At 40.8% G+C, this 27946-nt stretch overlaps 1 protein-coding gene across 8 annotated transcripts in view; it reads left to right on the forward strand.

Annotated features, from left to right (window-relative positions):
• RAP1GAP2 (RAP1 GTPase activating protein 2) overlaps positions 1–27946 on the forward strand; it is a 517296-nt gene that overhangs the window by 375791 nt on the left and 113559 nt on the right. The window contains exon 1 of one of the 8 annotated variants that reach the window (XM_072138209.1): positions 21476–21617. The exons of the other annotated variants lie outside the window; for them this stretch is intronic. Within the exon in view, the coding sequence (XP_071994310.1) occupies positions 21591–21617 (27 nt within the window). The 5' untranslated portion in view covers positions 21476–21590. Of the gene's footprint in view, positions 1–21475; positions 21618–27946 lie in introns of those variants that run through there. 8 annotated transcript variants of the gene reach the window in all.

Below are 27946 nucleotides of genomic sequence, written 5' to 3' on the forward strand. Positions count from 1 at the left end.
CTATGTTAATCCACTGTATATTAACAAATGAATCTCAGGATTCTTACAGACTGACGTCTTCCACCCGACAAATTAATAGACACTTATTTTCTGGTTTCTCCACTGACTACACTTCATTTCTGTGGCACCCAAGAGACCTAAGCTGCCTCGAAAGGTTGCATCTGTTCTCTGCTCAGCTGATGAAGAAGTTATCATGCCATGGATACAGTCCTTGGGGGAGATTTATCAAGCTGCCTAAGAGTAAGAGTAAGAATGTGCTTAGTTGCCCATGGCAACCAATTACAGCTCAGCTTTCATCTTACCAGTGCTCATGAATATTTTAAAGGGGAGCTGTAATTGGTTGCAATGAAATTGTCTGTTCTGATGGATAACATGGTACCACACTCCATGGCTAATGCTAATTACCCCTGCCGTCACATTTGGTCAATTTTTTGTAATTTTTTTACACTCCATGGATGGCTCTCCTGGAGGATGGTTCTATCTGGTAGTGAAGAGTTTTCTTCTTTCCAAACTACCCAGAGCCTCTCAGCATCAGCTGATTCCACATTGATTTACACCTCCTGTAGAAAGAAGAAAATTAATGCACCAAGTAGTTACCACCACATCCTTTAAGCACCATAAAGAAGCTAATTTGCATAAATATTAATCATAAGGGCACGTAGTCAGGGCAGTTGGCAGAGATTCAGAGGTCAGAGGTCAGGTCTGAGGTCACAACAGGAATTCAAGCAAGACAGGGAACAGGAACAAGATAGGTTACAGGAATAATACTGGGAAGTTTTCTGAGGGTAATGAGTGCAAAGATCCGGCGGGGAATAATGGGAGCTGCTGGTTTAAATCAGAACCCATCAGCGGTGCGATGGCCCTTTTAAATCTTCGAGTGTCGCTGCGCGCACCCTGTCTTATTGTTGCAGTGCTCACCTCCCCTTTCTTGGTTCTCATACATCCTAATTACAATTGTCTCTGTAGCATGACTGTCTTATTGTTGCAGTGCCCATCTCCCTTTTCTTGGTTCTCATACACCCTAAGGAGAGGGGACGCATGCGGCCTAGTCGGGAGCAGGAGCATGGAGAGGTGAGTGCGGGCCGGGGGGAGCCGCGTCTGTGACTTGGATCGCGGGAGCACCCGTGACACCCATAGACGCCTATGTCGCCCGGCCATGCTACAGTGAGCATAATGTGGCCTAATATTAGACCCAGTTACCCTAAAGCTGAGTCTGAACAATGGCACACCGTAATGGTAAACTTCACTGCGTGTAACCTTCTGATTGGATTTGTTGGGCAGTGGACAGCAGGGATCTCTTTGCAATGAACCTTCTATATGTGATAAAAGACCTATAGCACAATGATTCCCAGTCCATCTATATCTCACATCATTTTAGTTTCTGGTATTCAAATCTACACCATCACGTGTGCCAAGTAAATCTCTGCTACCTTGTGATCAGTAAGAAACTGCCCGCCCTTGTTCTATAAAGGCGCTGTCTCCTTTCAATATGCCACTAGCTAACAAGGACAAATGATATTGCACAATTATGTACAAAGCAAGTGTGTCTCAGATCTTGGAAGTAATCATCCCATTTTATAACATATGTCATGCTGCTCTAAGCATTGTATTACAGCCCTCCCTGTCCCCGAGCAGCTCAGCCATCAGCCTCATTAATCCTTACAATGGGAGAAGAAAATCAGGAAGCTAAAATGACTCGTTTATTAGAAAAAAGAACATGCAACAATTATCAAAGTAATAAAGTGCAAATACTAACATTGTCATTAATGTTGGTTTAGCGGATGTTGAGTTAAGGGCTCTAATGCTCAGTCATTTTCCAGAACAAGAAGAAATTTGTTTGTTCGTAGTAAAGTAAATGAACACCAAATTCTGGATGTTTGGATTTTGCGCCGTTCGTTAATTGTTTCTTACAATGTTGTGTCCCATGTGGCGTCCACAGTATTTCAGCTTTTATAACACATTGGGCACATTTACTAAGACCCCTGCGCCAGTTTTCTGATGGACTTTGCACGTTCTTTTATGTGCAAACTACCTGCACAGGTATTAAAGAAGTGCCCTAATCACATAGGTGTCACACGTGACTCATTTGTGCTGCGGCTGCACTATGCTGAACATGACACAAATTTCTGCACCTAAAGGGGCATTCTGGCGCACAGTCGGACCGTGCGATACATGCAGAGTCCAACAGAAGTTTGTCGCACGCCCCATGTTAAAGGTGCACCAAAAAAAGTTGGTGTACTCTGTCAGCGCAATTGTTTGGGTGCAATTTGTGGTGCAAATAGAGAGCAGCTAAATGCAAGTCTAGGGAGTTCTAAACCTTTTAGTTTGTGCGCCAATTTATCAATTCCTGCCACCACAAACTTACATCCCTCTGAAAAATATAGCACGGTTCTAGCGCCACCCTGCGCCAAAATGAATAAATGCCCCTTATAGTGTCCTGTATGCTGGAAGAATGTTAAAGGAAACCTACCATTTAGAATGGTCGGTGTAAGCTGTAAGTACCGGGCACCAGCTCAGGGTGAGCTGGTGCCGGTACTTACTTTCGTTAGTGTTATAAACCGCGGTTTTAACAGTTTTTAAACTTTAGAGCAGCAGAGGCTTCGGCGCTGCGTGCGCCTACATAGGAAATAGCGGAGATGTTGCGCGCGCACGGTCGCGCGCAGCGCCGAAGCCCCTTCTGCTCTAAAGTTTAAAAAGTGTTAAAACCGCGATACCGCAGTTTATAACACTAACGAAAGTAAGTACCGGCACCAGCTCACCCTGAGCTGGTGCCCGGTGCTTACAGCTTACACCGACCATTCTAAATGGTAGGTTTCCTTTAAAGAAGAGAAGAAGCCAAACATCTTTTAAATTCTATCTGCCTGCAGTATGTTATAGAGCAGGGGTTGCTGAGTAGATTGTATCTGCTTGTAGGATGTTATAGCTCAGGAGGAGCTGAGCATATTGTATCTAATGTCCTATCTGCAGGCAGTTTGTTATACAGCAGGAGGAGCTTAGGAGATTTGGAGTACTTCTTAGTGAATGACAGCTATGTGCCGGAAAGTTACGTTTTGAGTTAAGAAAATTTAGTAAAATGATTCTGAAGGCCCATAGACTGTGTTGGCACTCCATATCCATATGTCTTCATGGGAAGGCAACGGCCATGTTTTTTGTGTTTTCCATTTACTGTAAATATCCTTGGGAATTTAATCCTAATTAAAACAGAATTAAAAGAAGGCAAAAATAAAAAAAAAACATTGAGAAATGCCCTTTTCCATCACTGTGCCAGTCCATAACGATTAATTTTAGAACCACAGGAGGAGCTTTGCTTTTTACCTGCTCCCGTCTTCAGTGTAGGAGTAAATGTAATGTGTTGTCCTCTGGGCTCCTGCAGACTGAGGCAGCAATAAACAACCTGGAGTTTTACAAGTTTCTCTTGAGAATCCATATTTCTTTTCATTTTTCAGATTTAATAATAATTCTTTATTTATATAGCGCACACAGATTACGCAGCGCTGCACAAGCATGACAAATTGGTCCCTGTCCCCAAGGGGCTCACAATCTAAACAACCTAACAGTATGTTTTGAAGTGTGGGAGGAAACCGGAGTACCCGGAGGAAACCCACGCAAACACGGAGAGAACATACAAATTCTTTGCAGATGTTGACCTGGGTGGGATTCGAACCCAGGACCCCAGTGCTGCAAGGCAGATGTGCTACTCACTCAGCCACCGTGCGCCCTGATTTATACAGGTTATAATTCACAATAGAAGACAGGAAAGATTAATATATCCATTACCAGCTCAGGCGCTGTCCATATAATGCTGCAGCGGAGTGATAAGAGGTTGCGTATTAAGCAGTAAGTGCTCTTCAATGTCACAATGTCACCAGCAGACAGCAACAGACAAGATATGTGATTTCTCAATATAGTGTTCACTTTTCTTGTCCAGCAGGCAGGGCATGAGATGCAGATTTATGATATAATACACACATATCGTATGGACACATCACATTGTTATAATGCACATGTGATGGTTACTGTCTCAGGTCATTTCTCGGTGGCTTCTACAGTAGGCAGATCCTTATGTGCTAGGCATGCATTGGGGCAGATTTATCATTAGGAAGGATCTTACTTCAATTTTTTGGGAATTGGGAGCTCTTAAGATGTGTTGTGCATATTATGGGGCTCATTTACTCACCCGGCCACTGGAATTCACAGAAAGTGCATCGTCCGACGATAATGGACTGTGTCACGATTCACTAAGATCGTGCGACAGATATCCTGCATGTGTCGCTTCCCCGCTCAGATCCGCCGGAGTTCACCATCTTCTTCCTGGTGCATGTAAGTGCTTTGGCTTGTGACACAATTTGAATGTTAAATCCTGCGCTCAGTCCGAATCAGTCGGATTGTTCAAAGGCACCCCCCGCCACTTGTGTCACATGGGAGTCAGCGGAGTGTGCACCAAAATCCCGGAATACCTGTCCAAGCCGTTCAATCCCCGAAAAAGGTGCACAGTCTGACAAAAGTGCGATCCTCGACCCTTAGTAAATGAGCCCCTATACATATTATATGCGCTTACACAGCTTGATAAATGTGGCGCATCAGATTTCTGCAGTGAATATACACCTTTTAAATTAGAAAGTTGCACAAAAGTTGCAAATTTATTCATCTTTTCTTGTTTTTGTATTGGACCTAAATAGGGAAACCTGGATGCCATGAAAGAACGTCATATGTTTGTCATGTATGTGCATGTATGTCATCTAATACTCTTATAGTACTCCTCATTCAGATCAGTCACCCTCTAGAGCACTTTAATGCACCTATCTACACCACAAATGGGGTAGAAGAGACTTTATTGGAGATACATTATCACTAGGAACTGTAGGATAGGGCAATCCATTTCTCCGTAGACCCACCACTAAGACATTTGCAGAGCTTATCGCTTTTGGATGAGCACTGTCAGCTATTCATTGTTTGTCAGACGGAATATGGCTAAATGTACTACATATTCGAATAATTGGGAAAAACTAGAGAGCTATCTGCAGTACCAGGCAATGCCACTACAGAACAATTAGCACTGTGCCTAGAGGAGGCATCAGTGCTCACACGTCTGGTGGAGAGCATATAGATGGACCATCACCCACAACATTTTCATTTCCTAAACTGGATTAGATACTGAATAACTTTTGTTATTGAAAGGATGTTTATTTAGTAGAAGAAATGTTATAGAATTAACTTTGAAAATATAATGCACAGCAAGCTCATGCTTGACATATCGAGCAGAGACAATGCAGTGAAATATTACCTCCTCCTACTCGGTATAATCCTGTGACTTCTATCTTACATAATCAATGGACAACAGAGACACAACGTACGTCCCTTAGGAACTATCTCACGGCACCAGTGGTTTTAGAAGTCCTAAAGCAAAGTCCTGCATAGTGATTGCATGAGGTTGTGAACGTGCTTCATTAAACCTAAAATAACAACGGGGAGGGGGAGTGGAAGGGGGAGCATAGGAGTCAGAAAGCCCAGATTTCCAGCACCACGACAACATCATTCAAAACATTAACATAATACTGTTACTACCCTCTCTGAGGGAACCCCTTCTAGTATCATATCGTTAATAGTTTGATTCATTTGCTGACTTTCAATCTGGCCAACGTCTGAATACCCTTTTTAAGGCTTGGTTCCCATTGTCATCACAACACTCTTTCCTAAATTAAACTGAAGGTACCTCCAAATTTAAGCTGGTTTTACACACAGAGATGTTCCACTATTAAGTCTGATCTTATACATATTAACGGTCATTTACAAACAAGACGTTTTGTTAGGATGGAACCAGTTCTGAATTTCAACGTCATATATGATCATCCTAAACATTCCCATTTTCTATTAAAGGAAACCTACCACCACGGATCTTCCTATTAAGGTAGATCCGGTGGCAGGTGCCTCTAATATATGTAGGGATAGCCCTTTTAAGGGCTAATCCTTTGGTCCCCTTTATCTTTTTTAATCTTTAATTGTGGTAATATGCTAATTTACCAAAAAGACCACTGGGGCGTGGAGTAGCTGGAGCAGGGGAGCTGCGCGCACTCTTCCGCAAGGCAAATGTTCTGCTCATGCACCCGAGACCATGCGCAGAGCGCCAGCTTCATAGACGAGGGCGCACAGCTCCTTGTAGCCGTGCACTGAAGATATATGGGTAGGAGGATCAAGGAGGCTACAGGGGCGTGGAGTAGCTGCACCGTGTAGCCTCAGCTCTGGCTACTTCACGCCCCAGTACCCTCAATTAGTACATTACCCCAATTAAAGATTAAAAAAGACAAAGGGGACTAAAGTGCTATCCTTATATACAGTGTACATAGAGGCACCCACCACCAGATCTACCTTAATAGGTGGATGCGCGGTGGTAGGTTTCCTTTAAGGGCTTACTTTAAGATACCTTTCAGATGGTTTAATAATTGTTATTGAAAAAAAAATAGTTTACTAATGAAGACTTGACTCCTTAGCTGTAAAGCAAATTCTTTTTTCGTATAAATATTTGAATTCACAACTTCTTGTCCAACCTTGAGGTTACCTCGTGGAAAAACAAGCTGATCCAAGTCCTTATTCATGGTGTCCATCCACAAAAAAGTTTAGCACATTTCATTAGTTCTATGGCAGATGATACAAATGTATTTGAGATCAACCAATCTATTTGGGTATTGGCCTAACTGGAATCAGTGGTCGTGCCTGGTTGTCAGACCTCACCAATTTTATTTCTTAGATGATTCTTAGTATATTGTTCAATAAAATTTGAACTAAAGTACATGAACTTAATAATTTCCGATATAAGTGACATCTCCTGGGACAAACCTAATTACAAGGTTTCATGTGTGTTGGGAAATGTCCTAAGACTACAATAGGTGAATGTCCTGGGGGATTTCATTGTAACGTACTCCAGGATCTGTGGATGTAGCGTGATGGGGATGATGACACATTAGGGGAGTTGTCATCATCAGCTGGAGTGATCTCTACATGAATATTCTGCGAAAACCCTTACCAAGATCTGTGTATGAAGAGCAACAATTGGGTTGATGGCACAGTATGAGAGTCGTCATCGTCCGCCGGAGTGGTCCTTCACAAAGTATTCTGCAACAATCTTACCAGAACCTGCAGATGTAGAGCAATAAGGATGATGACCCATTAGAGGAGTTGTCATCAGCAGATTGATTGGTAATTCCAAGAAAATTTATGACAACCAGTATATGTAGATGTAGGGCAATCGAAATGATGACACAGTAGGGGAGTTGTCATCATCAGCGGGTGTGATCCTTCCACGCCAACCATATGTTAATCCAATTATTAGTCAAATGTACATTCTGTTTTGATACATATTTTCCACATTTATATTGGATATAGAATTGGAAAAAAACTTTAGTAACTGCTGCGTTCTGAAGGTCTCCAGTCCTGTAATTCTTTTTCATGTTTTCATTAATGAACTGACCCCCTCCTTCATTGTTCCGTCTGAATACGCAGCCTTGAACGAGCTGCTAATTAAACAATGAAAGCAATTACTGCCTGGCTGTACCATTGAATGAACTATGTGGGGCACATTGTAATTCTGCAGATACCGTTTCTTTAGTTCAGCTTTTGTTTTGTAAAGTATTTACTAAATCCTTCATATCTTTATAAGGTTAATAATACATTACTAAACTATTTGAAATGGCTTTAGAAGTAAATGCCATAATACTGACGTAGATTAGAGCCGTAGGACAGAGCCGGCTATTATTACCTTCAAGCGCCGATAGGCAAAGTATAGGCTGTCACCTACCTGAATTACATCTATCTGTCTTTTACTGAATCTTATTGTATGAGATAAGACTGATAATCTGTCAATGTGTTATGCATAAGGTCTTTGTACTAAGATGAGTATAATATAATATACTTACAGGATATTATACATTATATCACATTCATTCACGTTCACCTCATATTTATCATTTCTATCTTGTAAAGACCCAAGAGAATCACATGTCAGAGCACATTTTAATATATCAGACTGGGCTCGCTTGCTCTTAGTTACCAGACTAGGGAGTCATCTATCACGTCTTATGACATTCCCAGACTACTTTGCTATTGATTATGAAACAATCTGTTAACATTTATAATACTGCCGTCAGTGCTATATTCTGGAGGAGAAGTATTGGGAGACAAGGCATCGTTAACATTTATTACATTTGACAGATTGTGAGCAGGATTGTAGAACTCATACCTCTAGGTGAAGAAAACATTGGACTTTCCGTGTGCTTTCTGCAAAAACAACTCTATTCACATAAATGGAACAGAATTTTACTACCAAAAATTTCTGCAAATGAGTCACTTATTGTCAGAATTTGCTAATGACTTGCTGCAGTGTTCAGAGTTGAGCCACATCCAGGGCTACTTTTCTGAGAGATTTGATTGAAAACTGCCTTTCAGGGTCAGTTCCTTGAGCTTAGTGATGTGTATATTCTTTGGGAAAGACTCAACTGTGGCTTGAGGATTGGACGGCCAGACCAGTTAGCTGCTGGGGGTGGCGTCCACAAACTCCTCATATTTCTTCCCAGTTCTCATTTCATGTTGCTGGTTTTACTAGTCTCTTGACACTTTCTGTCCTTCTATTGCTTTGCTGCTTGCTATTTCCTATCTGTGGATCTGACCCTTGCTATGTTTTTTGACTAATTTCTTGCTACTTGTTTCTGTGCCTCACCGCCATCTTGGATTTGACCCAGTTTGTCTGATCTCGCTGGACTGTCTATCTTCTGTTATTTGTCCCTCTGCGTTTATTCTTATGTTGTCTTACTCAGAGTAGGGATTGCCTTCAAGTTGTCCTCTGTGACTATCACATCCTGAGCAATCAGTTAGAGACCAGAGTTGTGGGTAAGCTTGAACCTGTACCCCTTCTGCTAAAGTGACACTTATCCGCTATTGGAACCTCTGTGATCCTGTGAATGTGGGCCTTGCGTTGATCCATGTAAATCAAATCGTTGTGGCATGCATGACCATTACTCAAAGCACTTTTATCAGACTGCTGTATCATACAGGTAAGTAAAGTATTTGACGCCAACCAAACCATTACTCCACTAACCTCAGCCACTTTTGGACTATCTCCTGACTCACATATTTGGACATGTCCCGCTAAGAGAGTACGTAAGGAAGGACACAAACCTGTACATATGTTTGTGTTCCCTAAAATTTTGTCCTATCTATAGTTAAGATGACTGTAAACATTCAAAAATGTTAGTCATGCTCATTATAATAACAACTACTCTTCTTGATACACACACTCTTAATTAATCCAATACCTATTCTCTCTTCCTTCTTGACTTTATTTTGGTGATTCATCTGTGTATCTTCCTTAAAACAAAAGGGGGAAGGATTTATCACCACATTGTCTGGTTTCTTGTACTACTCTTTGAGATGTTTTTTATTGATAAAAACACATGAAAAAGTAAGTAGAAACCAGACAAAATGGTGATAACCCTCAACCCCTTCAATGCATATGGCATGCTCCTTTGTAGACTATTTGACCCTTGGCTGAACAGCCAAAGGCTGGCGAGCCCCACCAAAATCCCAGGTTCATGTAACCTTTTACATTAAGTCCAAAGTTTCAGGCTGCCATGGCACTAGGGTCTATCATTCATGAAATAGAGATCTTTCAGCAATGAACCACCTTCTAGGAAATATAGAAACCTCTCCTTTAGCACCAACTTTATGAAGCTGTCTTCCTATAAGGTAATGCGTTAGGCCTCCTTCTTTCTAAAAACCTACATTTTATGCTGTAATCAAAGGATATTTACCATGGTGAATTTACTTTCTGGAAGTATTCCCCATGGTAGATCCCCCTCCCTGCAGCAGTTGCAGAATTAAACTTTAACTCATTACATATGAAAACGATGTTCAGAGGCTACTGTTGTCCCGCCTACCAGCTCAGCCGAGTTTGGATGGGCAGAGATGCGACGCGCCAGCAGCAGGGAAGCTCTGCGCATACAAAGTAGCCCCTATTTGTCAGCTGGCGACGCGTCAGCAGAGGGGAAACTCTGCGCATGCGCAGTAGCTGCTATTCACGTGCCAGTAGCATGAAACTCTGCCCTTGCAAATGCAGTCGAGCGGGTGGGTGGTTCTGCAGTGGCTACTGGGGGCATGGAGTAGCCTTTGTACCCAAAGCTCTCTGAGGCTACTCCATGCCCCCTGTAGCCTCTGAAGTTTTTTTGCATATGTAAGGAGTAGAGTTTCTTTCTGCAGCAGCTGCAAGGAATCTACCATGGGGAATCTTTCAGAAAGTAGATTCCCCATGGTAGATTTCCTTTACATATTATAAAAATGCAAGTTTATCTTGGTGCAGAAATACATTTCCTTTTGTACTAAAATGCCTCAGTTATGTTAAGTTTTTTGAAAGTCTGAAATTTCCTTCTAGGTAGCTACCTTCTAATAGGGAGGTAAGAGCTTTTCCGGGGAAACAAAAAAATTTACAGAAAATGACCAAAAGATCATAAAAGGAGAACAAATTCTAGACTGATTTGTCTTGAGTGGCTAAAATTGGCACCATGGCCATTAAAATCACTTCTTGAAGACCTATTTTTGCAAATTTAGTCACTTTTTTTTTTACTGAATCTTAGTGGATTTAACATAAAGAAAATAAAGAATAAAGAAACTCTTTCAGTACCTGGTGCTCTTCAATACTTCTGCTCACTTTTAGACTATGGTTTACATTACAACAAATGATCTGGAGCAATTGGAATAATGATCTCATCTACAATATGAAAGTGAACACCATATACTGACACCATAGAACCCCTTCAGTGGGAAGAAAGACATCTAAATATTATATACTGTGTAGAATACAAGAACAACATGGTCCGATACTGAAACTTCAAAGGTGGTCAGCTGGAAGTTAAACAATTAGTTTTTCATATTGAACTTTTTAGTGGTCAAAGGTCTTGCAGGTACAGCAGAGGGTACTTTCCTTTGAAGTATGACACCCATTTAGTGTTGCCTGTAATATATCAGTATACAATACAAGGCATAAAGTTTTAGCAGCACTGACTTTTCCATCTAATTGTCTCCTTTGAGAACTGTGATAACTCATTTAGTTGATGTTTCTGAAGACCTTGTGAGAACCCTGCTACATCTCACAGAAAATAATTGTATTCTTCATTATGTAGAACAGAACCGCTGTTGTGACAGAATTGTACTTTGGTAAGTTTGACAGCACAGAATGAACGTGATACATTGTTAATTACCATCGATTCTAAAAATAAACGGATTAACCTGTAATTATCACAAATGCCAAACCTGAAGGTAAAAAGAGTGAGGATTTTATTCCAATGTACTGAAGTGACACCAGGGAATTTATTCTACAGAATTTCAGGACACCCCAACCCAACATTCCTCTTAATTATAGACTACACCTACAAGAGCAACAGGTTTCTTTATTAAAAACTTCTTGGATATAAATGATTCTAAATAGAAAAAATTCATCTTTATGCTTATCAATTTTTGAAAAAATAATTGAAATTACACAATTTTGGGCAGCATTATAAGTATCCATGATTTTATTATTTTATAATCAAGTTTATCCTATTGATTAGGGATAAGCACACCCAAACCGCAATGGTCGGGTCAATGCCAAAAATTGTGGGTTGGTTCTCAGAATTTGGCTCTCAGCTCACCTTCCTGCTGCCAATCACAGGTGTTAATTCTTTGACAAACGCCCCCATTACTTGATGCAGTTTGCTGGCAGGGAGCCAGGTATACTTACAACAAGTTTTAAAATTGAGCGAAAGTAATGTTAATTATATTGTTAATTATATTGTAAATTAGTAATAAAAAAATCTATGGGGAACCTGTCATTAGATGAATATAAGAAATCATGATGACAGGTTCCCTTTACAATTGATTTATAAAGATACAAAAGAATCACCTCAGTCTTATAACATATGGCCAGCACACATGGAAAAGTTAAGTGTTTATTTATGTAATTCTTAATGAATGCTCCACCCTGATAATGGAGGAGATGGCACTTAGTACAATACCTCCAATGAACTTTTCACAGGAAGCTCAGCTACTTTTCTTAGTACTGCGAGTACATGTGGTTATGAGGTTACATGTAACGCCATGTGGCTATGTGGAGTAGCTGGTTCCTTTGTTTGACTTTCCTCATCACTGTTTCCCCAGAGCTGACATAAGACATCTGTCGTATTAATAGTCCTATAACTTTCCTTCGGTAAAGTGCAAAAGATATTTATAGAAGTAGCTGAAAGATTTGAAGATCATTGTAAAATTTAGTGAAGCAAGAAATTTGAGCAGCAAAGTGACAATAAACCAAGACTCAAGACGAATAAAAGCAATGAGTTATGGGGCTCTAAACCTTAAAAATCAATACTTGTAGGACATCTGAGGTAGTTTAATTCATATAACACTAGGGATCGGTAACATCATAGGCAACAAATTATTATATTAGAAACTCCAAGTTTCCTGATCCTGAGGGAGACGGTCATGAATCCCCCAATTACAGAATGTACATCAACACTTTGTAAGTCTTGGCTATTAAAAACCTATATGGAAAGCCGCCACAACGACAGAACCTTTCCGACATGTATTCTATCTATCGCTTGGATAAGATAAATATCTAATTCTGGGAAGCATTCTACATTGCTGTGTGAATGTGAAAAGCTTAAGGAGTTGTCCGGCCACTAAAGTGAAAAATCAGATTTTGTGGGTCGTGATTCGTGGGTGTCCCAGTGGTGGGACCTTCATGGATGGATAATTTTTTACACATTACGCATTGTACATTTCACCTGCTGCTCTATTCATTCTATGGCACTGTGGAAGATAGCCGAGACAGTGAAGGCAGCATGCATGGGACCCCCCAATGATCAGCAAGTTATTCCCTATTCTGTGGATAGAGAATAACTTGTTGTGATTAGACAACCCCATTCATGGACCAGCACATTATCATTATGGAAACATCAAAAAAAAAAAAAAAATGGAAACAGTAGGAAGTGTCCATTGGTCAGCTCCCATTGACCTGGTCTTTAACCAGCTCAGCCTCATTGACTGTTCCCCCCTAATTTACTAATTTACAAGGAGTGTAACTGAACTGTGTTCCTTGATCTCTGCATTCAAACCACCCCACAGATTCTCCAATCTGCTATAATATGTAACCAGAAGCCTCTAGAGAATTGTGGTCATGCTGTGTTCAGCGAAAAGACCTCACACAAGAAAGCACCATAGTGCAACAGGTTCAGCTACAATCCTGGAATATAAATGCATTTTTACAGTTCTGTTATTACTGACATACATAAAGGTATGGTTACACAGATCTTTGGGACTGTTGCTTAACCCTATCTGCAGCTTTGTAAGGTCTAAACTGTGGGTTTGGCACCTCTAATGCACACTCTGAATAACAAACCAGGGAATCTACCGATCCATGAAAGGATAGTTTGAAGTAATGAGGGGATGTGGGTTAACAACCGACATGGTTGGGTTTCATTACCATCTGTTGATATAACAACCAGTCTAGGATGCATTATGACCACATATTCCCCTATCAAGAAGTAGGTTATTAGTAAATCAACCTTGCCGCGCTCCTCAATCTACATCAGTCCTATAGAGATGAATGGAGTGGAACGGACATACGTGGCTGTCTGCTCTGCTCATCTCTGGGAGTGGCGAGGGGTTCGACGGAGGTACCTCGGACACCATCAGACCACATATCCACATCACATGTCTTGCACCTGCCTGTCTGTCATGTGATCAGCACTAACTTTGGCTGTAGTCGGTTGCTTGCAGTGCATCCAGTATGACCAGTGTTGTGTGAGAAGTCCTTTCAGTGAGGTAATGTGCAGTGATGGCAGTTCAAAGCATTACTATGGTAACAGAGCAGGACGGTCTGTTACATCATCACTGGAAGCAGAGCATAAGAGGGAGGAGGAGTTACTGAGAACTAAAGGATCATGGGACTTGTAGTTTCCAGTGGCGGCCATCTAAACACCAGTGGCGGCCATCTAAACACCACCCCCGTTCTTTTGATCTGTGGAAGTCTCATCAATGAGACCCCCACCAATCAGTAAGTTATGCCCTATCCTGTGGATAGGCTTGTGATAAGCTTGTTTCCACGGAAACCCTCTTTAAGAAATAGATTATTTGGTAAGTTAATCATCTTCCAAAGTAGTTGTCTTCTCAGTATTTTGGTCCATTAATGTCTCAAAGGTTGGAACTACCGGAGGATGATCTAGTCCTCTGATTGACTCTTCTTATCTATGAATGTCTAAAGTACGGTGTGCAACTTTTTGATGCCCATTTTTGCATAATTGTGAGTGATGAAGCAACGGCATAAAATATTGTTATTGTCTCTTGTATTAAAGAGCTAAAACCTCTCTAACAGCTACAACAAACCTCCAGCATAATTTTCCTCCAATCTCTATGGCAACTGGAAGGCTAATAAACTTGTATCGAATGGCTGGAGTTTTTTCTAGAGGAAGTAGAATATCGCGGCACAGTGTGGTCCCTTCTTCATTCAGCAAAGTGGTTAACATCCCCAATAAACAATAAACTTGATAAATGTGCCATATTGATATCAGCATGGGCTTTGCAGACGCCGAATTTAGACAGCTGTTTGCAGAGGGATTATTATTTCATCTGCTTTCCTTTTTCCTAAGAGCAAGAGACTGTTTCATTATTGCAGAATCGGGAGACAGATTACGGTGATGAAGGTCGAACTGGCAGAGGTGAAGGCTTTCATTCTTGTAAATTGCCTGGACAATTACTAGAGAAGATGTCTAGATACAGTTCTAAGGGATGACTTTTAAAGGGGGACTAAGGTTTTTAAAGGGTTTTTATGTTATTTTTGTCAATACATCTCACATACAGAAAATATGTAGTCTTCATTCTTATACACCCTAACCTTGACATTGGGGACAATAGTGTGATGTATAACTAGCACATCATGCGCTGAACTGATTTATTTGAGTTTGGCCAACAAAAAAATCTGACTAAAGGTGCACCAAAAACATAAAATTCAGATTTTTTTTTATTGTCCCGTATGTTGCTTCCCCTGCTGCTATTCTTCATCTACCTTACCTCATGGATCCCCTTGGTTGCTGTCTAAAGGATATGGGATTTTGGTTTATGATGACTTCACATCTGTAGGCACTCTAGACATGTCTGCACCGATGGGCCAGTGACAAAGTGATTTTGGTCTAGGCCCCTTTAGTTCGGGGAGGTGGAAACGATCCAATTGTCAATATATTCATTAATTCTGGTTAAGCTTGCATTTTGTAAAATAACTGGGGGAAGTGTCTGAGAGGAAATCTGTTCTAGTTGCTCATACAAATCAGAGCTTAGCTTTTATTTTATAAACTGCTGTGGCAAAATGAAAACTGAGCTCTGATTGGTAGTCATGAGCAATTAGAACAGTTTTGCTCTCTGACATTTCTGATAAATCTCCCTCATAGACTCAGGAGTGCATCAGCCATCATGCAAGTTGAGCCTCTTGCCTCAGGCAGCAGCGACTGCAGCAAGATGGGAGGGCAGCATCTGGGATGCAGTCACCTTTTAGAAAACAGAACTTGACACTTAAAAATAGCATTTCTTCACTGACACTGCATGGAGAACCCAGGGACTAACAAAAATCTGCTGATATATTTCTACTAGATGGGGTGGAGGGGGCGCTGGGGAACAGCCAAATTTACTATATCTTGTGCCAAAAATGATGGAGCAGGTTATTGTAGATGTGGATTTTACTTCCAGCCGACAAGTGCTTTCATGGAATAACAAAAAGGAGGGAACCTCTTGGTAAATCTGGCGTCTGGCGTGGTGTGTTAGGTGTGCTCATGACTAAAACTGGTGCACAACACACTAGACTTATTACATCTGCTCCAGTGTTTTAAAAAAAAACACATCTCACTACCAGAATTTCATGGGTTTCAGCACCGTTGTTGCAGATAGGGTTTTATTCTTAAGTTCAGGCGGTCCCCTACTTAAGGACTACCGACTTACAGACGATCCCTATTTAGAAACGGACCTCTGGTAGTTGGTAGTTTACTGTACTTTAGCCACAGGCTTCAATAAACAGCTATAATAGTTATCAAAGGTGTCTGTAATGAAGCTTTATTTTTGATCCTGGTTCTTATGAGAATCTAACATTTTTAAAATCCAATTGTACCAGACATGCATAAGGAATTCAGCTTTGTCTATGTAATCTGCATAAAATAAACATCCTGCATAAACTATAAGAAGTGAAGGCAACTAACACATCTTCATATCCCTGTTCTAATCACCGGGGCCAATAACAATCCCATTGCTGCTTTAAGTAATATACAAAAATAGGGAAATTATGCAAATATCTGCAAATCTCTAACATTTGTCTTGTTTGTGGTTTTTTGCTCTTCTTAAACAATCACATTTTTTTACATAGAGCAAAGCAATAAAGAGACATTAAGAAAAAGAGACAGCGATGTGAATGCTCATTACTATCCTGGCACATGCATTTTCAGATGTGAATGGAGATGATCATCATATTCCGTGATATTATATTAAAATATTATATTAAATATTATATGAACGTCTCAAACAAAAACCCAAAATTCTATAAATATATAACATAACAAAACTCAATGTCATTAATCACGAAATGGAGCTTAAATAGTTTGATTTTATAAATTACAAAATGTTATAGGCTTTCTAAAGTAGGTGGACTTATCACGAAGATGGCCACTGGAAACTACAAGTCCCATGATGCTTTAGTTTTCAGTAACTCCTCCTCCCTCTTATTCTCATATACCAGACAGTCCTGCTCTGTTACCATAGTAATGATGTGTAACCTCCATCACTGGACATTACCTCACTGAGATGACATCTCACCACACACCGGCCATACTAAATGCACTGCAACCAACCAACTACAATCAAACTTAGTGATGATAACATGACCTGCCCAGGCATCTGCAGGACAGTGTCCTGTGTCTGATCCGCACTGAGAAATCAACAGACTGATTAAAAGGCCGGTAGCATTTTAATTCCTCATCACAGCTAAGGGGAGCAAAATTTTAACTAACTAATTACATATGAGCTTAGATTTTAAGGACCCATTTGTATATGAATTATGCTTATTCCTAGACTACTCCTTTTATTGAAATTTTACATTTTTCAGCTTTTCAATATTTAACTTTTAGTTGGCCCACCTCCATTTTTTTTATAACAAAAGTAGCACAGCTAATTTCATCAATCTCCTGCTATTTACATGTTTAGGATTATAAGATTTCCCTCTTCTCTCTGTTCAACCAGCAGACGATTCGTTCCACACCCCAAATATATTTAGTCACGTGTACTACAACATTTGGCGCCTACTTCTTTAATACTGCATTTTGCGAGAGAGGGAGGTACAGTAATGTCGAGGGTGGGGAGGGATCACATAATGCTAGTATTATGAAATTTTACTTGTAAACCAAGTTACAAGTTTTGTAAAATGCAAGTTTGTCTTGCAAAAGGCTTGCAGACCAAGATACTTCTTTCTCCTCTTTTATCTCTCTCCTCAATTTACTAATCTCCTAATTTACTTTTCACTCTTTAACATTAGCTGTATTCCATCTTGCTAACAAAACAGAGAAAAGCCACTGCATATAAAAGTCAATGGAGAAAGGAGGAGGAGGAGGAGACAGCAGCTCAGTCTCCACCCACCAGGTCATAGGACATGCAAGCTACTAAAACAGATTGCAGAGATAAAAACTGCTTGAAAATGAAGAATTTACAAATATGCCTCTGAAATTGATAATTTGATCCATTATATGCAACAGATTTAATGTATAGACTATATGCATCTGTGAATCTAAACTTTCTGCTGCCAGAGGCGAGGGTGGAGGGTGAGCTTGTGCCGGCGAAGTAGATTATAGTAGTATATGAAGTAGATTCACCACACCGTCCACTTTGTGCGCCTGAATAGGATGTGGTCGCGCGCATGGTGGGCCGAGCGCTTACCACAGTGCGGTGAATCTACTTCGTATATAAAGATTACTAAAGCGTTTAAACGCTTTACATCTGTTTAAAAATATAATGAAAATAAGTGCTGGTGCACGGCATTTGCAGCTTAGAAGCACCATCGAAAGTGGTGGGTTTCCTTTAAAGTAACTCACAGGTTTCAAACGTATTGGAGTCCTGAGGACACCAATACAGTAGAAAGAAGGAGAAATTCGGATTATTATTGTAGTTTCACTCTAAGGTCCTTCAACAGGATGAATCACAGCTGCGGAGAAGGGTCTACAATGATAATCCAGCTCTGTCAGCACCTCCTTGCTCCTCCTGCACTTCCAGTCACTTTAAAATAGCGCTGAACGTGGCACGAACTGAGCTGCCTCTGAGTGCAGGAGGAGGTATTGAGTCCTAAATGGTGACCTGGGTGATGGCCTGGGTGCCCACAGAGAGGGCTCTGAGTGCCACCTCTGGCACCCGTGCCATAGGTTCACCACCACTGGTCTATGATAATATAGATCTTCAGCATTGGAAAACATCCCTTGTATTTACACAGGTCTTGGAAAAATGATGTATGCAGCAACTTGACTCCTTTCATTGATCATCCAAGCCTTGGTTACTTTTGGTTACATAATACCAGTAGCCACATGAAAGTTGTATATGATAACTATAAGGGATATGGCTAGTTCAGAAGAGTCTGATTAATTGCACTAATTCCTAAGGCTACAACAATAAGTAACTGGAGAAGGAAGAGTAAAAGGATCTCTTGCAAGTTTTAGATAAATGATGGGAAGTCCTAGGAGGGAGCTACATCCATTAGCGCCGTTCCTTTAAGGAGTGTGCTTCACAGTTAATCCTGAGGCTTTACCCAGAGCAGTGATTGACAGAGAGAAACAGGTTTACAATGAGGTCAAGAGACTGGGTTATGGTTTAAGGAGATAAGAAAGTTCAAAAACAGGATAGATAAAAAGAATGGCGCAAATACATTAAAGACATCAGTGCTTGATATAAAACAGTCTGGTTCCTCTGTTGTATTCAGGGGCTTTGTAGATATTTTATCTGTCAGCATGAAATCAATATAATATTCAGCCCCGTGTTAGTGTAAAGCTGAAAACTCTGTAGGATATGGAGAATTTTGGATTAAGAGCACATTTGCAAATCCTAAAAAGGGTTAGCCAGGAATTTATATTGATAATCTCTTCGTAGGACTGGTCATCAATACCTTGGGGAGTCAACAACTTGCGTCAGCTCTTATACTGCATTTATTTCTTGTAGAAAGAGATTGAGCTTTGTCATCCAAATGCTTAAAAAGTGCAATATGCTAGGCAAAAAGTACACAAGGATATAATCTAGGAGCCGGCTAGGGCATCATTCTTTGTTGAAGGAGACAGGGATGGTTTAAGACTGGTACAACAATGGTAAAACATTTACTGCCTACATACAGTACCAGAACCAAGCTTCTTAAGGAAAGAAGGGGAGTGATTCCGCCTCTTTCTGATTTCAGGTTTACAGTTTGGGGTCTTTGGAGGACTTTTAAAGGTCCTAGAAAAGCTCTTCACTAATTATCCACAATGCAACATTCTTGTTAAGTGAATTAAATAGAAGTAATGGGATAAAATGGATGTGATCCATGATCAGACTGTGTGAGGGTGAAACCTGATCATGAATTTGACATATTAGACTTTTTAATGATACAGAAAAGATATAAAAAAGAGAAGGAGAATTGCTGAAAATTTTTATGATGTCATTCCAGTAAGATAAATGGCCAACCCGCATTATAATCCTTTTTTTCTTACCTGGGTAATATCCGTACAGACACACAATCTGTGAAGATCCCCACATACATCACAGGGCTGCCCATACATCTTTTGTGTTTGATGGAGGGTGTCCTAATTTCCTTTGATTGGGTATATTAGAGTTTACACCACCTGATCTTGTATTCTCATAGGAGGTAAGTCACCACTAATGGTGTTTATTCACTTTGCCCTCCTCTATGTGCATCATACCTGAGCACTGCAGTTTATTGATAGAGTACAGTGGTGACAGTCTATGTGACCAAGATCTCACCACAATTGGGGACATGAAATCAACCGTTGTGCTTGCCTTTCTCTTTCATTTTTGAGACTTTCCATGGTGCTTGTGCTCATTTGCGACTTTTTTGTGCTTATACAGTCTCAAAGTTGTCTAGTTTTCTGAAGTTTTCCCTGAGTTATCGCCTAAATCCAGATGTGAAAGTTGCGACTTTTTAAAAAGTCGCAAATTTTGGCGCAAATCTGCGGCTGCCCCTGACCAGGCGTAGAAATTAGCTTGGAACTGATTGCAACTTTTGGAGACTTTTGTTTTAAATAGTAAGAAATTTTCTAAAGACCAAACACCACAGGTATCAATAAGGAAAAACTACTAAGATACATCTGACCAGCAGGAAAGACCAAAAAAGTCCCAAAACACAGACATACAAAGCCAGACTTATGGACTTATGTGCCCTATTGTATCCATAATCTGCACAACAACATGCTTGTCATTCATACAGTATCAAAATGGATAACATGGAACTTCTTTAGGAAAGCTAGAGAAAGACCCAAAACCTAGTGAGTCCAACAGACCTCTGCAATTTCTCCCATGCTATAGACAAACAGTGAGATATAATGTTCTTATGCTCTTATGTGACAATGTTTCCTGTTGAGTCTATGTTGTTTAATTCATTTTTGTACAGAGAACAGCATATTATACTGTTATATATGCTTTTTTTCATACCTACCTACTTTTGTTCCCCCACTTTTATTGTGGCCTCCTGTCCTCCATCCACCTCATATTGTGGCCTCCTGTCCCCCCTCATACTGTGGCCCCTGTCCTCTCTGATACTGTGGCCCCCTCCTCCTCTTATATTGTGATCTCCTGTCCTCTCTTATACTGTGGTCCCCTCCTCATCTCATACTGTGGCCCCCTCCTCTTATATTGTGGCCCACTCCTCTTCTCATACTGTGCCCCCCCTCCTCTTATATTGTGGCCCCCAGTCTTCTCTGATGAATGGAGTGCCAATTTTGCATGGACTCCACGGTGGGACATTTGGTCACTTGTTCCTCTGATTGCTATAAGTCCCATCTGTTGGAACTCCAGCAATCTGTAATAGAACCCTTATTCTGTGACTAGTGCATAAATTACTTTAAGGCAAAACACCTTTAAGGCAAAAGTAAAGGAAGGACACCTCTATGTGTGCAGAGGATGGATACATCTACACTATCTAACACTGCCACACTAGTAATTTCCTTCACTTTTACTTGCCAACATATCTATCAGACAACCAGATCCCAGCAGATAAAAGTGACAACCTGTGTACTTGGCTCTGTGTTATTTCCAGGTGTCTGCGCTTCTTTACATAGACCCCACGCCAAAATGTTTTCCTACTGCCTGAAAACCTATTTCCTGCACAACCAGTTTCTTGTGATCAGCCTTGGCAGCCGACCCACCCTTTTAACTCTTCAAACATTGCATGGGAGCTGCGGGAGAGCAGGTAGAGGAGTCAGGTGTGCACCGGGCTTGTTAGGACTCTGTCTACCGGCCCGGAGGCGGGATTCCCTGCTGTTTATAAATAACTTTATCCAGCAATCCTGCCTGGAATCATGATGGATTTTCTTAGGAATATTCTGGTGAGTTGTGGATTTTTTTATTCCTCTTTTTATCGGGAGTGTTTCTTCTCCTGCTGGTCCCGTAGTGGTGTTTACCTTTCTGCAGGCTGTGTACACATGGCACTTACTAACTCATTCCTCCAGGGGCCAAATTGAAAGGCCAAAAAATATCTTAATTCTCCAATATAACCAATTTGTGGGTGGGAATTGTTCTATTATTATATAGTATGTATTTTATTAGAACTTATATCTTTGTTTTTTATTTCTGTTAATATTTCTTATGGAATTGGTGAAAACGTGACATACTGTACCATATTTCAGAAATGGAAACTTAATATCATACAGGTTTGAAGTTATAGTTAAGATCTCTATGTACTAATTATGATTAACTATTTATCTACATCTTCAGATGCTATAGATAAGAAGATGTAGACATGTTGTACAGGCAGCCCCCAGGATAGGTTCTTTAGGTTTGTTCTTAAGTTCAATTTGTATGCAAGTCGGAACAGGTATATTTTCTAAGTTATAATTGTAGCTCCACACAAAATTTGTTTTTGGCCCTGTGACAATTGAATTTTTAAAGTCATGGGAACAACGATTATCAATAAAGCTTCATAACAGACACTTTACAACTGATCATTACAGCCTGGGACTATAGTTAGGCATTCAGAGATCTTCACCAGAGGTCACAGGGGGCAGAGAGATCCGTCTGTAACTAGGGGTCATATGCATGTTGGGTGCAACCACATGTATTTATCTACATCTTATCTACAGCATCTATCTATCTATCTATCTATCTATCACATATCTATCTATCTATCTATCTATCTATCTAAAAGTAAAAAATAGGCTGCACACCACTTCTTTTTACATTTTGGTGTGCAGCCTATTTTTTACTTTTATGCATGAAGAGGTGGAGAGTCAAACCACTGAGAAGGGCGAGCACCCAAACTAAGCTTCTTAAAGTGGTGCAGCTGTGAACTTGATTAATGTATATCTATCTATCTATATATCTATCCAAAAAAGGAAAGTTCGGAGCAGCACAGCAATTTTGGTGGGTGCACAGACCGTAAGTCCCCGGGCCAGGAGACCAGGGCCGGATCATAGGGGGGGCTCCCTGGGCTAGAGCCCCGGGGCCCCCACCACTTTGCCCTTAAAGGGGCCCCCACCAAATGTGGGCGATTCGAGCGGTCGCTTGACCACCCGATTCGCCCACTATGTATTTGGGTCCGGGCTGACCGCCGTAAGTAGCGCACATGGGGCTTAGAAATGCTTAATGCTAGGCAGAGCCAGGGAACAATAAGCTCCCTGCTCTGCCATTTGATGATCCGTGGAAACCAAGATGGCGGCGCCCTGTGTTCACGGCGCCGACACCGTGTGTGACGTCACGGCGCCGGCGCCGCGTGTGATGTCACTGCGCTGGCTGCTAGCAGGGCGCCGCCATCTTGGTACACCTCCGAAGATAACCGCGCGGTAAGAACACAAGGACGGCGTGCATCGGGGGAACGGAGGAAGGTGATGTACAATTTTATTTATAAAATAAACTGGATATAACTGTATATAGTTATTATTGGTGGGGTATATAGTTAGTTATTATTAGAGCTGTTGTGTATATAGTTATAATAGGGGGGTGCATATAGTTATTATGGGGGCTATATACTTAGTTATTATAGGAGGTGTTGTGTAATTAGTTATAATAGGAGAACTGTATATAGTTAGTTATTATAGGGGGTGTATATAGTTATTATAGGAGGTATATAGTTATTATAGAGTGGTGTATATAGTTATTATAGGAGGTCTATAGTTAGTTATTATAGGGGGTGTATATAGTTATTATAGGGGGTAGATAGTTATTTTGGGGGTATATAGTTAGTTATTAAACGGTGGTGTATACAGTTATTATAGGGGGTATATAGTTATTATAGAGTGGTGTATATAGTTATTATAGGAGGTGTTGTGTATATAGTTATAATAGGGGAACTGTATATAGTTAGTTATTATAGGGTGGTGTATATAGTTATTATGGGGGTATATAGTTAGTTATTATAGGGGGGTGTATATAGTTATTATGGGGGGTATATAGTTATAATAGGGAACTGTATATAGTTATTATAGGAGGTGTTTATAGTTATTATGGGGTCTGTATATAGTTGTTATAGGGGGACTTTATATAAATAATGCTGGGGGTTCGAATAGTGATTACTAGGGGGCTGTATATAGTTATTGTTAGGGGGTTGTATATAGTGGTTGCTGGGGGAGCTGTATACAGTGATTGCTGGGGGAGCTGTATATAGTGATTACTGGTGGAGCAGTATATAGTGATTGCTGGGGGAGCTGTATACAGTAGTTGCTGGGGGAGCTGTATGTATTGATTGCTGGGGGAGCTGTATATAGTGATTGCTGGGGGAGCTGTATACAGTGATTTCTGGGGGAGCTGTATACAGTGATTGTCGGGAGATGTATATAGTGATTGCTGGGGGAGCTGTATGTAGTGATTACTGGGGGGCTGTATACAGTGATTGCTGGGGGAGCTGTATACAGTGATTGCTGGGGGAGCTGTATATAGTGATTGCTGAGGACTGTATATAGTGATTGCTGGGGGCCTTTGTATAGCGATATCTGTTCCCTGTCTGGACTACATTTAATGGGGGCCCCACCATATTTTGCGCCCAGGGGCCCCCACCAACCTTAATCCGGCCCTGCAGGAGACTATAATATAAGTTGAGGAAAAGGCAGCACTCCGTAGTTGATGTCAAAATAAAGTGGGTGTCTCACCCCCACTTTATTTTGACATCAACTACGGAGTGCTGCCTTTTCCTCAACTTATATATCTATCCATCTATCTATCTATCAATCTATCTATCTTTATATATATGTGTATATGTCTACGGTTAGATGTATTTATTTTATAGGAATAATCTAGACAGATATAGATATCACTGAAAAGAATAAAGAATCGGAATAAAGCACCGCAGCTTTTCACTATTTTGGAGCGCTGCCATTTCTTCTGGATGAAAATACAGATAGATCTCCAGAAAAGAAATAGGGGTAGATGTATGACATTTTAGATGCAGTTGTATTGTTAGTGTGTCTGGTTTACTCTCTATTTTGCGCCTGCTGTTTGGCAGCCATGATGGATTCATTCATTTGCCCATCATGATTATGCACCTGTACTATATTTTAGGTGCGCAATTGTCGCAATGTCTGGTTCTCCACCACTGTCCGGCTCCAGTGTCTTTGTGTCTCAGAAATAGCACCTCAGTGTAAAGTGTCTAGTGATGAATCATTGCTAGGCATAGTAAAACATCTGGCCACATAGGATAAATGAGAAAACCACACCTGTTATATTGGTGCCGCTAGTTTCAAGTTCAATCACAACTTAGGTGCAAAAACCCACTGACAGTCCGGACAGTCACAAAAACTACAACAAAAAAACTGTGATAGAAAGATAGATAATGTAGATGAACACAATAGATATGATAAATGATGTAGATAGCTCAATATGATAGATAATCAGTCAGATAGATAGACAACCTCAGAACATGAAGGCAATTGCTCGGAGACATATGAGATACTTGTAAGATAATAATATGAACAAAGCGTCTACATTCTTTGACTTTCCTCCATCACTACCTGATACATGTGAAGTACTCCATGTAGTTACTATCTGCTACTATGTGCAGGGTCAGACCACTGCCCTGTGTACAGTATATATTTAACATTTGTAAAAAGGTAACATGGTAAACAAACAAAAGGTATAAAATATTATCTAATAATAATAATTCTTTATATAGCACACAGAGCTAAGCAGTGCTGCACAGAGTTTGTCACATCAGTCCCTGTGCCCAATAAGGCTTACAATCTAATCAACCTACTAGTATGTTTTGGAGTGTGGAAGGAAACCCACGCAAACACGAAGAGAACATACAAACTCTTTGCAGGTTTTGACCCTGGGACTTGAACCCAGTTCCCCAGCACTGCAAGGCTGTAATGCTAACCACTGAGCCACCGTGTTGCCCCTAGCTGTTGGAGGAGCATCCATAGACCTGACTGTGCTCTATCGCTGGTTTTACATACAGAAGAAACTCATTACTTCAATGATAATCATCCAGCTGTCACATATTCCAAAACTAGTAAAACATTCAATGAGCAGAGAGTTATTACTAAGGATTCTGGGAGTGTCAGTACTGGTGTGTTATCTTGGGTAAAGTGTGAAGGTTTATTAAACTGCTGTAATAAATTAGGCAGTAACAGAGTTCTGGTAATATATCATTTCCTATGTTTATGGGGTTTAGTGCTTCCTGAATATTATTATTTACCATTTATATTAGGAACCATGGCCTGAGTGCACCCAGCAAGTTAGGCCCTATCCTGTGGATAGGGCTTAAAGGGCACCTACCACCACAAATCTACCTATAAAGGTAGATCGGGTGGTAGGTGGATCAATGGGACGTGAGGATAGCCCTTTTAAGGGCTAATCCTCACGTCCCCGCACTTCTTTAGTAACTTTTATTTTACTTTTATGGTAATTTTATTATGCGGCTACTGGGGTGTGGAGTAGCCGCATCTGAAATTACAAGAGGTGGCTACTCCACGCCCCGGTAGCCACTTTACCCCTCCTACTGACCATCTTCGGCGCGCAGCTGCTCGTAGCTGCGCGCCCTCGTCCGACGATCCTGCCGTCTGCGCATGCGCAGAACAGCAGGCCCGCGCCTGTGCAGCCCCAGCTTCGTAGCAGTGACGCGGGCCTGCTGTTCTGCGCATGCGCAGACGGCAGGATCGTCGGACGAGGGCGCGCAGCTACAAGCCCTTTAACCTTAATTTGTGGGAAAATCCCTTTAATAGCGGTCTGTCCTCTGGCTGCTGGCAGGACCATAACTCTTCATAAATATTATAGGAACATTTTTAAGGAACGGATTTCAATATAAGCTAAAATTGAGCAACTACTCCTTTATCTTATGGGAGGGATATGGGATTATACTTGTGCACTTCTCACCTGCAGTGATGACATACTGCACGTACACGTCATTGATGTCTGTGTGCACAAAGTGGCCTTGTACTGCCAAACTACATAGCTGTCAACATGGCATTTACAAAACCTAATGGGGCCCATTTACTTACCCGTCCCGTCGCGATCCCCGAGCTGCGTTGTCCGACGAGGATTCGGTGCTGCCACGATTCACTAAGATCCTGCGCCCAATATCCTGCACGTGTCGCTTCCCCGCTCAGGTCCGCCGGAGTTCACCTTCTTCTTCCTGGTGCCTGTAAGTGCATGGCTTGCAACACAATTTTGAATGTTAAATCCTGCGCCCGGTCCAAATCAGTCGGATCGTCCAACGGCCCGCCCCCCGATTCGTGTTGCATGAAAACCCCAGTTAAATGCGCCGCAAAATGGGAAAAGTCTGCGAACCCTTAGTAAATGTGCCCCAATGTGTGTAACAAGATGCAAAACTGTATTAATAATAATTGAAAAAAAAACCCAAACGTTTAATGCCCAATAGGTTTATGTGCAACATTTTAAAAATTTCAAACATCCAAAATAATTCTAGATCACATGTTAAAATAGGGTCCATGGAAAAAAGTCCTTCCTCTGCACCTGTCATAAATAAGGTGCAAATTTGCGCCTAAAAAGGCGTAAAAATAAGCAAAAAAAGTGATATTTTACTGAAAAGTCGCACATAAAATATGGCAAATATAGATATATAAGGCACTGCACAAGTTGCAGACCAAGGAGTACTTGAAAAAAACCACAGCAAAAGTCGCAGTGAAAAAATATGCTCTGTCTTCAGTTCCAAAGACCTAGAAATAGGGAGATTTATCACGAGTGTCAGAGACAAAACTGTTCTAATTGTTCTAATTCTAAGTCAGGAGATAGATTTTTATATGCAACTCATATTTCCTTGTAGAGGCAGTCCCTGGATTACGTACAAGATCGGTTCCATAGGTTTGTTCTTAAGTTGAATTTTTATGTAAGTTGAAACTGTACATTTTATAATTGAACATCCAGAGAAGAATTTTTTTTTTGCCCCAGTAACTATTGGAGTTTTTAATTTTTTTGCTTTAATGGGACCAAGGATTATCATTAAAACTACATTACAGACACCTTACAGCTGATCATTTCAGCCTGGGACCAAAGTAAAGAATCCAGAGAGGTCACAGTGGGCAGAGGGTCATCTGTAAGTCGGGTGCCCTTAAGTAGGGGACCGCCTGTATGTCTTTAGTTGCCTGTATCTTTGGTTCTGTAGGACACACAATCACAAACTGATGTGGTTTGAAAGATGAGACTCTTATTTTTAATCTGACATCAAAAGGGATGTTTCTACGTACCAGAGCCGATTCTAGCATATTTG

The sequence above is a fragment of the Engystomops pustulosus genome, chromosome 2, assembly GCF_040894005.1.
Source record: "Engystomops pustulosus chromosome 2, aEngPut4.maternal, whole genome shotgun sequence".
Lineage (NCBI taxonomy): Eukaryota > Metazoa > Chordata > Amphibia > Anura > Leptodactylidae > Engystomops > Engystomops pustulosus.